Source organism: Xenopus laevis, chromosome 3L (assembly GCF_017654675.1).
Source record: "Xenopus laevis strain J_2021 chromosome 3L, Xenopus_laevis_v10.1, whole genome shotgun sequence".
Lineage (NCBI taxonomy): Eukaryota > Metazoa > Chordata > Amphibia > Anura > Pipidae > Xenopus > Xenopus laevis.
In genome coordinates, this window is record NC_054375.1 from 22,888,537 (window position 1) to 22,903,648 (window position 15,112).

Consider the following 15,112-nt stretch of genomic DNA (forward strand, 5'->3'; position numbering starts at 1 on the left):
GACACCAGGCGACTACAATCTCCATTTACACTGATTATTCGGCAGAAATGCAGCGACAGCGCGACAAATTTTTAGAGGTTAGGAAAAGGCTGTGAGTGGCTAAGATGATCTACGCCATGTTATACCCTGCACGCCCCCTGAATGGGGCTTCACAATATTTTATTTCGCCACAAGAAGCGACCAGTTGGCTTGATTCCCAGATAAATTCAGGGATGAATTCTGACCCAAGTTGGGGAAGGGGTGGAAAGGAAGGGTTTAAAGTTTAAAGTGACTGTTTAAAGTTAATGTTTATGTTTTGCTTGATTCACTGCTCAAGAGTAAGTTATGTCTGGGTAATGTACCTAATGTACACAGATGTTATACCACAGTTGTTAAATGGCTACTAGACTTCTTGGTTGGAACGTAAGAGGCCGTAATTGCCCGATAAAGAGGCGGCTGGTCAACACACCATGCCATATCCCAAAAAAAACTGTTTGATAAAGAACGTACCCAATCCTTCTTTATATTGTGCAACAAAACACCTACACTTTCCCGTGCCACACTAAATGCTTCACCGGAGCAGCTAGGCCTAGTATCTCCTAACTATAAGTTATATTACTTAGCCTCCCAAAGCACGCAAATAGCTAACTGGTGGACATTTGACACTGAAAATCCAGCATCAACATTGGAAGCACTCTACTTTACCTCAGGAGAAAGTCTTAAAAATGCTTTATATATAGAAGCAGGAAAGATGTAAGCCCTCTTCTGCCGGTACTTGACGCTTCTAAGAGAGCCTGGGATGCCATGCTGCACCTAACCAACAAAACAGGGTCCATTTCCCCAGACACGCCACTATGGGGCAATAGTACTCTTCCGCATTTTGCTACGTTCATAGAGGCAGGATTATGAGCTAAGCTGGTGTAAAGTTTATAAAACACCTGTACACTAATAATACCCTGCATACTCACCCGCTTCTACAACAGGCTATCTCTCGCCCCAACTTGTCTGAATTTCGACACATACAGATATCACATTTGTGCTCTACCCTATTCCCCACACCGCCGCTGATACAGAGTCCAGACATAGAAAACCTGATATCTCAACCTATCAAGACCAAACTTCTATTAAATTCATATAAATTGCTGCTTACCAGGAAATATGACCCATGACCCAGGGTAAAATATAAGTGGGAAGTTAGTGGGATCCAACTGGATCCAGATGACTGGGAAGAAGTTATTGACTCTCTGTACCAACCTCTTGTAAGTACTAGGGATAAACTTATACAGTTTAAAATTATCCACCAGACATATCTTACCCCACAAAATTACAAGTCATGGGTAAGTGGGACTCACTAAACTGCCCTAGATGTAGTGCGCAGTTAGCTGACTTCATACATTTGATGTGGAGCTGCCCTACGGTGCAGAGGTTCTGGCAACAGGTCACTCAATTTATGGGCGTAGAACTAGCCTTACCGCAGGTACTCAACCCTGCCACATGTTTGCTGGGATTAGTAGATTCCATGGTACCCAGAGTAAGAACTAGACACTTACTGAAACTGCTTTTGTTCTATGGGAAAAAAACTATAGCACTACACTGGATGGGACCATCACCACCTACCTTGCAGAAATGGATTGCTCTTGTTAACTCTCAGTTGGAACTTTACAAACTCACTTATATGGCAAGAGGTTGTCCGGGGAAATTCGAAGACTTATGGTCTCCATGGACAGAATCACCTGCAACCTCGATATGATTGACTTTCCTACCTACAGCCCCCTTATTGCTGTCTATTATTTCCTTTTCTTTTCTTTCTACTTCTCTACCTTTTTATTTTTTGTTGAAAATCAATAAAAAGCATTCTTTAAAAAAATATATAGAGGCTGTTGGTACTTGACTATCTCAAAAGAAAAAATGTGGAAATAGCATTCCTTCAGGAAACCCACCTAACCGGGGCAAATATCATGGCTCTCAAAAAGCTTTGGGTGGGATGGGCATACCACTCAGCCCACACAAAACATTACTCAGGGGTTGCACTTTTAATAAGCAAAGCTGTTCCTAACTTATATAACAATGGAGAGAAGCCCTTAGAGCCCCAATGTATGTATCATTCAGCAAATTTGTTCAGTCACCTTCACCTGTGTATCGTGCTCACTCTCCAGTCAGGCCACACCAGAAGGCCCACAGACAATTTCAGAAAACATAGGTATGGATGGAGCACATAACTCGCAGACTCTGCCACAAATAAATATTGAAAAAGGATCCTTGTGATCAGTGGCGTAACTACCGGAGGAGCAGGGGGTGCGATTGGGCCAGGGCCCGCACCCCCTCAGGGCCCCCCGGCAGCTCGCGTGCCACTGACTCCGGCGGCAGAAAATGACATACGGAGGGGGGCGGGGCCCTGTTGCACGTCCCGCGCCAGGGCCCGCCCCTCTAGTTACGTTACTGCTTGCGATCCGAAACATGTTGTGATTCAATAAATATTTATTTGCCGCAGAGTCTATGTATGTATCATGTAATTACAATAAAATTACAATGATAGATTGTTACAATTATATATGGTACACAGAGCTTACCTCACCAGGAGCAAAATTAATAAGATGTATCCTAATGTCTCGCCTGACTGCCTAAGATGTGGGAAACAACAAGCCACCCTGCTGCATATTGTGTGGCAATGCCCCTTGTTACAACAGTATTGGACAGATGTCCTAGAATACCTACGTAATATAACGGGTTCTATTCAGCCAACCAGCCCAGATCTATGTCTCCTGAGTATTGGGACCAGGGAGTGTGCTCCTGTAGAATATAGACAGTTAATAACCAAATCCTTGTTCCATGCCAGACGTTAAATAACTCTGAATTGGAAGAGCAGTTCCACTCCAACCACAATATCCTGGTATCAAGCTGTTACTTCCATAAGCAATAAAGAAAAAAATTATACTAACCAGAAAAGGGCAACTTCAGGACAGGTGGGAAGTCTGGCAGAAATGGTTAGATAGGTCATATATATGTATATGTCTTTATTCGTGATGTTGGTGCAAATGCTTGAAGTGGCCACTTATTAAAAATTTTGAAGGAAGCAAAATGAAGACAAAAGAGATGCTCCCATGCCCTAAATATGAGCCCACCCTAAAATAAATGTGGCATGCCCCACAAAAAAATGTTGAAAACACCAGAGTTTACTTTATCATTTTTAAGACTTCAGCATACAGGATGTGATGTCACTGACATAAGATTGAGGAGGTCATCTTATCAGTTCACCAGGTCTAAGCTGGCAAAGGAAACTCTGGCGATTATACTGGGTCACATAATAAACCTTATCTGAACTTTTCTCACAGCCTCTATTTGCTTTGCATCATGAGAAATCTGCATTTGTTCTCCCAATTGTAGGTATATTGTTTATTTGGAATGAGGACGTCATTGTGCGTAGTGCAGACAAAGGCGGTGGGGTAGTTGTGGTGGACTTTAGTTACTATCGTAATTACTGTCACAAATGTCTGATACTTTGAATTATGGTCAACTGTGATGTTCAATCCCAGATAGATTTAAAGGTGAATTGTACATGTTGCTTAAAATAGCGAAAAGGCAAGGCTGGAATATAACCAATATGTTGGAATATCTGGCTCCTATACATCCTATAGTGCCAGTAATAGATACATTATCAAAGGTCCACAAGGATATGTTAAAACTCCCTGGAAGACCAATAATTTCATGTAGAAGTTCTTTAAATGAAAGGATTGCTCATTTTGTGGATTTTCTGTTACAACCATGCATGAAAGCAATTAGCATTATATTAAGGAGACTAATGATTTTTTTAAATTGATAAAAGTGATTTAGTGCTGGTAATCAAATTTGAAAAACAGTTTTACATCCAGTGTACAGGTACCGTGATGGGGTCACTCATACACGAAGGCCTATATGTGGGAATTTGAGAGTCAAAATATTTTCAGTAATGTTTTGTTTAGGACAGGGGTCCCCAACCTTTTTTGCCCATGAGCCACACTCAAGTATAAAATAATGTTGGAAAGCAATACAAGCATGCAAAAAGTGTCCGGGGCTTCCAAATAAGGTCTGTGATTGGGTATTGGTAGCCCCTATTTGGACTTGCAGCCAACAGGAGGCTCTGAGGTCATTTATAAATTTTGCATATTTATTCGCAAATGTTTGTATTGCACATGCTTTTCCTAAATGCTAAAATATTGCATTGCTGTGCCCGTCTTTCCGGTTTTTAGAATTTGCGAATAAATAAAACCACTTTTATCCAGCTTTATAAATATAACCATGTGCAGGGCAAATATTTTCACTGTGTCAATCATTTTGCTCTGCTCGAAGTTTATAAATGAGCCCCACTATTTGGCAGTGCACCTGGTTTTTATGCAACTAAAACTTGCCTTTAAGCCAGGAATTCAAAAATAAACAACTGCTTGGAAGCCACTTGGAGCAAGATCCAAGGGGTCCAAGAGCAACATGTTGCTCACGAGCTACTGTTTGGGGATCACTGGTTTAGGAGATATGGCACCTTTTATAGGTGCTTTATTGATGATATTTTCTTTGTGTGAAGGGGTCCTATAGATCAACTTATAGAGTTTGTAAATGGTTTGAATTTACTTTTGTTACTGTACACAAAGATGAATTGGGGTTACAGACCCCTAAAGACAGATGGCATTGCTATTTACATAATATAGCCTCCTAAATGTCAGGGCTGAGATACACCTACTTGTTTATAGTAAGCTTGAGTTGCTTCATAATTTGAACAAGAGGAAAAATATGACAAAAAAAAAATCAACCACACAACCAAAGAGAACACACATATCTATGAAAACCCACTCCCAATTTTGCCAGTAGAACATTACTACCAAATGTATCCATTTGTCTGACCAGCAATTATATTTTTGGACTCTAATAAAGTAATGAGTTTCTCTGGAGCACAAATATATACCATGGAGGTAGAGCATTCAATCCATAGGCCTCCAACTGGACAGCCCAAGTTAATAAGTTTCATGCAAGGTTTAATCAGTGTGTAAGGAGAGGCTGCATTGTAGTTATTCATATAAATACATTAATAACTTCCCACAATCACAATGTGTCATCTTGTCATCTATGAAAAGCTCCTAATATAGTGCCTAACAATTGTCATCTAGGACATGCACCAAATCCACTAAGAAGTACCTGTCTGTGAGGAATGAGCATAATAATTCTCATGTCCTGCTAATGCCATCAGACATGGCAATAAAAGCCATGACAGAATAAATATTTAACACGTTCTATTAATTTAACTAATGAAGAACATTTGGGTACTGTACATTGTCAATTTAAAGAAATCTTACTAGAGAATAGACATATAGTTACATAGTTAAATTGGGTTGAAAAAAGACAAAGTCCATCAAGTTCAACCCCTCCAAATGAAAACCCAGCATCCATACACACACCCCTCTCTACTTTCACATAAATTCTATATACCCATATCTATACTAACTATAGAGTTTAGTATCACAATAGCCTTTGATATTATGTCTGTCCAAAAAATCATCCAAGCCATTCTTAAAGGCATTAACTGAACCAGCCATCACAACATCACCCGGCAGTGCATTCCACAACCTCACTGTCCTCACTGTGAAGAACCACCTGCGTAGCTTCAAATGAAAGTTCTTTTCTTCTAGTCTAAAGGGATGGCCTCTGGTACGGTGAAAATATAGTATTCAGAGCAAGCTCACCGAATTTCTTTGTTGGCTTCTTCCACAGGTATTCTGTGTGTAATACCCAATAGTTCAATGCATTCAGTAGTTGTGGAACAAATCCAGGGCAGCAACTTGTCTGCAAAGTTCTTTATTGGGATAATGAGTTACACAACATGTTTCGGGCCCACGCCCTTTATCAAGTGTGTCTGGTACGGTGACATAACATAGATATATAGAGAATATTCAGCTAAATTAATATTTAACATCTTACCTACAGTGGCTGAAGTTCCAGGATGAAAACTACCTTCACAAAACCGTCTCAGAAACGAAGTCTTCCCAACACTGGAATTACCAACCAAGACTATTTTAAAGATGCGCTCTGGGGAGGTGTGCACCCGTTCTTCCTTCAAATAAATAAATTTATGGTTATTACACATTTCAAGTTTGCCAAAAGATATTTAAATAATTAACAAGACCAATGGATTTACATATGTATGGAATGTTCTAAACATGACTGGATTGGTGGGTTGATTTCACACAAATAGGGTATGGGGACTACAAAGGGGGACATAAATCAGTCAATGATTATGCTCACTGATTATGTCTTGTGACCCATTTGTACCAAACCCAGAAACTGATAATGAGAGTGCTGATACTATTTATGTGCATTTTCTACTTTACATTTTGAATACTTACAGTTGGTAATGTCTCTTTCCCGACTGGTTGTCCTCTTGGGGAAGATGGTACCTCTCCCTTAGGTACCTGTTTTTCCATATTCTCAGATAACTCAGTGCTGGTCTCCTCACTCTCATCTACTTCTTTCCACTCATGTAAAGGTCTCTCCTGCTGGCTGTCCAGCAGTTGGGGTAAGTGGTCTTCCTCAATGGATATAACTCTTTGTAGCTTTTTCAATTTATTTGGTTTACACTCCACAACATTTTCAGGTTCCTGAGCCGACGTAAAATAACCATTAAGTCCAATAGAATTTCCTTTAGTGTGAAATACATCTTCCTCCTCTGATGATTGGCTGTTGACACAAAAAGCAAATAGTATTGTATGGATAGGATAAGATATCTAGCTCTAAAATTGTTAGAAAGGCTGCTGGAGGGACCCAACTGTTATTGTCACAATCTTTGTGACCATTTTTACCTTCCCCTACTTTCGTTCTATCCAACACCATTGCTATTTACTGCTGCTGCTACTGATATAGGGACTGCCTTCCTGCCTGTGGGAAATGGTCATTTATTATCTCTACAAGACTTGTGCTTTAAATAAGGCTCCAACCTCACAACTCAGCTGGTGTGTGCTCCCAGTTGAGCACCAGTGAATTTAGAATGGTTCTTTGGGCAGATAGTACCTTGCCATGCATGATGATATTTAAAGACAGAGGAGCTGTAAATCAACCTAAGGTGGTCACCTTGTAGCTTATCCGTGTCCTACACCTCCACATGGGGACATGGATTACCCCCTTTTGGAAAGAGTGCACAGTGTTGTGTTAAATTGCCAGAAAGAGGTGCTCTGGTCCAATCTGGTTTGCTGGACCCAGCCTTCCCCCTGACAGAGCCCAGCCTCCCCTGATGTGGCAAAGACCAGCCTCCTTATAGCTTGCCTGTACTAAACCCTTGTCTTACCTTGTTCCATCCACTCAATACATGGCGCACAAGGCCTCATTTTTGAAGCATAGAGCATCCAACCTAGTAACAGCCAGACTTGTGCCTGAAAGATGACTCTCGTCTATACTGGGTACAGAATAGAGTCCTGCACGGGTCCATTTTTTGGAACCCGTATCTGACCTGTACCAGCAACCTGCAATCGGCAATCCGGACCCGCAAAGCGCATTATTACCTGCTTGGTACCTGCACCGCTGCAGGACTTTAGTACAGAAGAACTCTCACGTACAATTGGGTAGGTTATCCCCATAAAATGTCCAATACAAAAAGCATTTAGTGTACACTGTACACTATGCCTTTCATTTCTACATTATTATGTATGTATAATTTTACTTCAGCTTTTATACAGGAGGAGCAAAAACCTTTTTTGTGCGTTTATGACGTTATCTATCAGATTGAATTAATTATGAAGCTTACTAATAATTATAGAGAGTCTCTGAAAACGTACGTCTAAATAACAAATAATTAACTGTGATGAGAGAACAAGAAAATCACTTTACACAACTGGAAATGCTGTTGAATATATATGTGCTTGCAATGCCTTGGGTTACAAATGGGTATAACATCATCAATGTGAAATCCTATTGTTGCAAAAAATGTCAAATAAAAAACATTTAACAATAATACAACCTCACCTTTCTGTGTGTGTGGGGGGGGGTGATTGGGGTAGGGCTTGCCTAGGAAGCCCCTCTAATTTGGCTAGCAAAATTACACAAGGCTAACACTTTTCACTTTGTCAGTGAAAAGACATGCAGGCGCAAATGGGAGCTTCTCAGCAGCTTCTCCCCACTTTCGGATAAACAGCTACATGTGTCATTAGCCTAATATAAAGGGCCTTGCCTTGCTCTGATCTTCTTTAGGAAACAAATCTTTTTTTCTTGAGGGACAAATTTTTAGTGGAAAAAAACCTTGAGATTTAATATACCCCGAGGCTGCAAAAAGTCTGAATCCGAAAATACTCCATCTTCAACCTGTCGAGGTCCTGTTTAGCAAATTTAAGATATTCTGGTCTGCGCTGAGTTTCATACGATGATCCGAACATTTCGGTCTTTTCCTCTGATTTCACAAAAAATCCTAAAAAGTTTCAGTTTTTGTCGATCTGATTTTTCCATGTTTTTTCTAGATTGGTTGGACTTTTTTTTATTTAAAACATCAGAAAAATTCGAATTTTGATAAATAACCCCCTAAATATTTATCATCTGTGCCAAAGACAAATGACAACTACATTACAGTGTTCTATTTTAAGGGGAAGCATATCTTACTGAAGTACAGATACATTTCATTTTTCTTTCACCTAGACACAAAGTACGAGGTTGTAGCATATTGCTTGCCCAAAGCATTACCCCTGTTCTTATTTTCATTTACTTATATCAGTGTGACAGGTCATATTGGTCACTAAGCTGCCTCCTCTCCTTTTACCTCCAGTTAAAAGAGAAGGAAAGCTACTGAGGCAGTTTATTCCTATTAGATTAGCAACAATAGTGCAAGGTTGAACACTAAATACTCTCGGTTTAGATTACGGCAGGGAAGGGAGTGGGAGAGAGGAACAAACTGAGCATGCTCAAGCCCATGCCCTGAAGGTTTAAGCTGAAAGAAGGAAGTGTCATAAAGAAGCCCATGTGTACACAATAGAAGGAACAAAATGAGTTTCTTTTGACAGAGGACTCTGAGCAGCATTATTTTGAGGATTTACTGGTATATTTATATAGATGTTTCTGACAAAGCTTACTTAGTTTTAGTATTTCCTTATTCTTGAGATAAATATGTGTCCTATTTTTTTCCCAGTTCTGATGCTTTCTTCCATTGCTTCCACATTCTGGCAAGCATTTTTTTTTGTTTTCCCTTGGATTTTTATACTAAAAAGCTTTCATTAACCATTATATCCTCTGGGAGGGTGGCTTAATTGAGCACAATATACAAATGAAAATTATGAAAAGAATGAATTTTGCATTATATTTAAAATAAATACCTAAACAGAAAATATGGCTCAATCGAAATATTGTTATACAGTGATGATTACTGTGCCAGAATTTTGGAAACATCATAGCCTCCCATGTTTCATATAAAAGTTCTTGCCTGTCGTGCCTATCAGCTCAGAAGAAAAGGGTTTTTGTGTATATTTATAAACCTATATGTACAGTCTCAAAAATGGCGTTTTAGCCCATATCAACCAAACAGCAATTCGTTTTGAGTGATTAACAACAGTACGACTAATTAAAACAAAAATCTTTGGTTGGTATGGTTTTCAAGTCCAGAGTACAATTCAGATTTGGGAATTATTCCCCAATATAAATGTAAATATGCACAAAAAAAAAGGGTAGAAATACCTTTTCACTGACGGTTTCCTGTCAACATATTTGCCAATGATAGAGCCAGACCTTTGATTCTTTATTGATGCCCCTGAATTTCCCTTTGGTTTCTAATGTAAAAAAAAAACAATGTTTATATTTATAAAAACATTTAATATTTATCTAGCCACAAGCCTTATTTTGGAACAGCACAACATTGTAATAAAAAAGAAATGTGTTGCTATACTTTAAAGGGAGATGGTATATACATTTTCCAGTTACCGAGTTTCTGACTAATGAAGGTGGCCATATAGGATGTAAACTTGATGTCCGTCATCCCTAATATCCATCGAGCATCTTTCATTCAAAGGTTTTTGACCAATACAGGGGGTACTTCCCCCTGTTGCAAAATATGAGGATATTAGAAGTCACCATGGATGTCCATAACCTGTATAAAAGCACTTGGCCTTCGGAACTCCAATGAAACTTATAATATCCTTATATTTTATAATAGGGGGTACATTATTCAATACCGTTCAATACCGTTAGCCAGTATGTAGGAGAGGGTGACAGTATTTAAGCTCATGCTAACTGAGTTCTTATTCTCCTGGTATTTCTATTTCTCCAATGTAGTGTAGCACTTGGGCCTGTAGGAAACCGGCATACACCAAATTTTATGTTAAGTCTAGTGAAGCAGGGAAAAATAATAATCCCTGTGAATGAAACTTCTTTACCTGTAAGCAGCTGTCCCGCTCATCTCTTAGGTGCTTATTCATTTCCCTAAAATAAAAGGAAAGGTTTCCTTGCAATATTTCTTTAACAATTTTCAAAAACATTACAAAGCACTTAAATGCTGTGTATTAGTTGAACATTTGACAAATTCAGGTCAACAGGCTTTGTATAGTCTTGTAAGTGACTAGAAGCCTAGGCTACTAGACTATTCACACTAAAATGAATCACACTTAGAGGGTTATTTACTAAAATTTGATTTTATCTCATTTTTAAAATAAAAAAACCAGGACCATACCTGATTGTACCTTATTTATTACTAAAAAGGCTTGATTTAATTGGTTCGGGTGAAAACATTTTCTGGGTATTTTTCCCGCAAATCACTAGACTATTTCAGGCTCTTTTCCAAAAAGCCCGAATTTTTCAGATCTTTGCCAGAAAAGCCAGAAATGGTCAGATATTCGGGCTAACTCCAGCACAGATCATAGAATCTTCAAAATAGGATAGGGACCTCTCCCATTGACTTATGCACAACCTCTACAGGTCTGAGATGGCGGATTTTCTGATTATAGCTTTTTGCTGCATTGGGCTTTAATAAATATTGAAAAATCCAAGTTTTTAAAAAATAAAAATTGATCTGAAAAGCCAGACCAGAGTTTAGTTAATAACCCCCTTAAAGTTTTTCTCCGTTTCTCTCTCTAACAGTGTGGTAACCTCAACACTTACCTTAAAAGATCAAGCTGTTTCAATAGAGCTGTTCTTTCTCGTTGCAAACTCTCAGTTACTCTGTAAACTTCCCTAGAAAACAACATTTAATCCAATTAATTGTAGAGGAACCTCCAATAAGAAACTTGCCTTCTCTGTGTCCAGTAACTTCCCTGTTAATGCAGTAGAGCAACACATTTTCAAGCATAAAGCACCAACAGTACTATATCCAACCTACTGTTTGGTTACAGCAAGCCATAATTGCACAGTCATTTCCCCATGTTAGGCAACAGAAGGAATAATAATGGGAGCTGTATTGCACTAATAACAGAGATGGATTCTTCCTTACACTTGACTCTTTATCTCTCCCTTGGCTTCAAATGATTGTTGTCAAAGTGCCAAAATGAGCAGTGGCACAGAAGATATACATATCCATGGGCTTCAAATTTGCATGGGCATACCAAGGTATAGCCATATCAAAATGCCCCAAGGAGCTGTCAGTATAATACAGTCCAAAGCATGTATTAGCTCACAGCTCCAATAGGAAAACGCTTTAAGGTTTTTTTTGGCAATAGGCTGCAGAATATAAACGTATGTATTATGAATGCACCGAATTCAGTTGGGGATTCGGCCCTTTTTCAGCACGATTCGGATTCGGCCAAACCCTTCTGCCAGGCCGAACCGAATCCTAATTTGCATATGCAAATGTGAAGGGAAATCGCTTGACTTTTTGTCACAAAACAAGGAAGGTAAAAAAAGTTCCCCTTCCCACCCCTAATTTGCATATGTGGCTGAATCTTTCGTGAAGGATTCTGGGGGTTTGGACAGGATTCTGGGGGTTTTAGTATGATGTAGACATTGATATCCTGAGACAAATTGCAATCGATCTCCATTTGTAAATGTATGCGGTTTTTCAGTTATTTAACTTTCTGTTCAGCAGCTCTTCAGTTTGGTATTGCAGCAGCCATCTGGTTGCTAGGGTCTAATTTACCCTAGCAATAATTTCAATGAGAGACTGAAAGATGAATGGTATACAGAATAATACAGTTAGTAAGAAAAAGTAAAAAAAACAAACACATTGCAGCCTTACAGTGTTTTTTTTTTTTGGTTTATGGGATCAGTGACCCCTTTGTGAAAGAGCTGTAAAGAGTTAAAAAGAGAAAATAATAATTCAAACACTATAAAAAATAGATAATGTATAACTAATACTAATCACCCCTTTCATGCTCATTCAAAGGGAACTACTTAACTTGCACATCTGAATGACCACATTTAAATCAGGCGCAGTCTATTATTTATCTTTGGCTACATTTAAAGGTTGATTTTAGAAAAAAGTGTCCCCCTTTACTATATATAATATAATATAGGTAGCAGGGACACGTGCAACATACATTTCTCTTTCTTCATTTAGTTGGGAGGCCGCCTCCTGTAGAATCTTTAGCTGTCTCTGAGCAGTTCCCAGCTCCTGAGTTGTCCTCTCGAGTTCTCGCCTCATCTCTTTATTGGAGGTCTTCAGTTTTTCATTTTCAGCTTTTGTTTCATACTTGTCATTGTTGAGATCCTTGCATTGATTTTCCAGCTGTAAAAAGATAAACTATGCAAATCAGGAGCTAGACCTGTGAAACAAATCTTAGGGCGCTAAATTAGTCTGCATGGTTACAGAGCAGTGACGCCACCAGAAACCAGTTTATACATTACACCCCACTGACCCACTCTGCATTTCTATATCAGGCACGCTTTTGACAGATGGCATGGGAATGGAGCAGATAGAGGGCCCAATGGTGGGTTCAGGAGAAGGAGTAAAGGGTCGTTTAACCTCTGCCACCTTTATGCTAACTTTTAGTATGATATAGAATGGCCAATTTGAAGTCACTTTTCAATTGGTCTTATTTTTTTCTTTTTTTATGCTTTTGAATTATTTGTCTGCTTCTTCTGACTCTTTCCAGCAACCCGATTGCTGAAATTTCAAACTGGAGAGCTGCTGAATAAAAAATAAAAAACTAGATTATTATAATAATAAAAAAACACAAGTAATAAAAAATGAAAACCAATTGCAAATTGTCTCAGTATATCACTCTCTATATCATACTAAAAGTTAATTCAAAGGTGAACAAACCTTTTAATAATACTTTATCCATCCTCCCCTTCCAAGTAAACCCAGAATGATGCAAATGAGAGAGGCAGCGGAGAAGTACTCGATAACTAAGTGCACTTTTGCATTTACTAATCAGAGCTGCGGAGATTGTTTTTGTTGCGGTTTTAAAAGCATGATTGGTATTAATGGCATGGAAACATTGTGTACCAGCCTGTTGCTTGTACATCTTGTTCATTTTGCATTCAGATCCAAGATCTCCACTTATCTGCCTGAAGAGTCTCACTTCAGTACACTGCACCAAACACGAGGGCCTCGCTGGTTAGGATTCCCATAAATACATACAAAATGCTGAGACTCATTATGTTCCCGCCATTTTGTGCCACATCAAAGGGTTTTGTCTCTGAGATATTAAATAACAATAACTTTACTGGCAGTGCGGAAAGGGGGAATAAATTAAAAGCAAATGAAAGTGAATAAATCATGTCGGTTAATACTGACGTTACGTACCCTTTTCTGCTTGTGAACCAGATGGTCCAACTCGTGTTCTTTGGACTGAAGCCTTTGCTCCAGGTCTTTGCTGCGTGACTGATATCGTTCTGTGTCCTGAGTAGAAGAACATGAGAAGTAATACTATTTCTATTATTATATTACTATATGAGGTACATACCTGCAAAAACAGTTTTACCAGGGGTCCACCAAAGACCTTGACCTCAAAGGCCAACCACTCCACATACATCACACTGACCCTGCCCCAGACAACTAGCAGAGGAGTATCAGTTTAGCAGAACTATGTAGACACCCAAGACCAGGGAATGGGGATCACCATAACCAAGGCCCACCAGAATTTTTTCCGCTATGCAAGTGCAAATGCAATGTTTCGTCATACAGTCCAACGAATTCACCAGGGCACTTGGATATTTGCAAGATGTTAGTGACATAGTGTCCTGGTTAAACAGGGTGGTGACTTTTATGCAATTATACTTATTTGCTATCCTAGAAATTCTTGGAACTACGTTTGTGTGGATGAATGAGCAGATATTTCATATATCTATAGACTTTTTTTATGACCCAAAGGGGGCCCTGACCACATTTTTCCACCTCAAAGAGAGTCTTTAAAGTCACTTGTGGTGTTTATACAAATGGCCTGTAGATGTCACTGTGCTCATACTTATACTGTGCATACTTCCTGACAGCTTAAAAGTGAAAGTTACTGTTGTGTAATGCCTGCATGAGCCTGCTAATAAAGCACTGTTATACTCTCCTCATCCTCGGCTACCCAAAACATAACACCACTGTCCTTAGGAATAAATATCTGATAGTGTAAGTAAAAAGAGTTATTCTGTTTAAGAATCCACACCAGAACCATGGCCCAGAACTTTTATAGACCAGTTATTTATATCTGTGAATTTAATCATTTAAATTTCAGCATTATGAATTTGTGTCTTCATTGTTACCCAATGCTTCACACAAAGACATTTTTCTCATTTACCTTTTTAGGTTTGTCATTTTATATGTGTTTGATGTTTATTTTTGTAAAAAGACTCAATAAAGACACTTCGCTAAAAGTGTTCCATTAATCTTTTTCACCCACACACTGTTGTACAAATTAGGCAGTCACTTTGTTTATGGCATAATCAGTAAAGGATTATTTCTAATGAAAATAATGGAAAATATCATTCTAAAAGTGTTTTCAGATGTAAGGAAACCCACAGAGGCCAAATTCAAGAATGTATTTTCAGTTAAACATCTATCTACAAGGTGTCTGTATCTTCTCTCCATGTCTGGGTGGGCTTTGCTCCAGGTACTCTGGTTTCTTTGCACACTTTCAACATACAGGCAGTATCTCCTACTAAAACTCACCACAGTTGTGTGAATGTGATAGGGACTGTAAGATTCTCTGGGGTGGGACTGATGTGAAAGAAGAACAAGTGCTGTATAAAATATGTTGCACTGTATCGTAAGGGATATAGGGAA

At 38.9% G+C, this 15,112-nt stretch overlaps 1 protein-coding gene across 2 annotated transcripts in view; it reads right to left on the reverse strand.

Moving 5' to 3' along the window:
• Positions 1 to 15,112, reverse strand: part of cracr2a.L (calcium release activated channel regulator 2A L homeolog) — a 105,325-nt gene that overhangs the window by 27,508 nt on the left and 62,705 nt on the right. For both annotated transcript variants that reach the window (XM_041586044.1, XM_041586043.1), the window contains exons 7-13: positions 13,646 to 13,741; positions 12,435 to 12,622; positions 11,065 to 11,136; positions 10,344 to 10,389; positions 9,649 to 9,740; positions 6,348 to 6,678; positions 5,923 to 6,055 (exon numbers count right to left, since the gene is read on the reverse strand). In XM_041586044.1, coding sequence (XP_041441978.1) covers positions 5,923 to 6,055; positions 6,348 to 6,678; positions 9,649 to 9,740; positions 10,344 to 10,389; positions 11,065 to 11,136; positions 12,435 to 12,622; positions 13,646 to 13,741 — 958 coding nt within the window. The remainder of the gene's footprint in view (positions 1 to 5,922; positions 6,056 to 6,347; positions 6,679 to 9,648; positions 9,741 to 10,343; positions 10,390 to 11,064; positions 11,137 to 12,434; positions 12,623 to 13,645; positions 13,742 to 15,112) is intronic.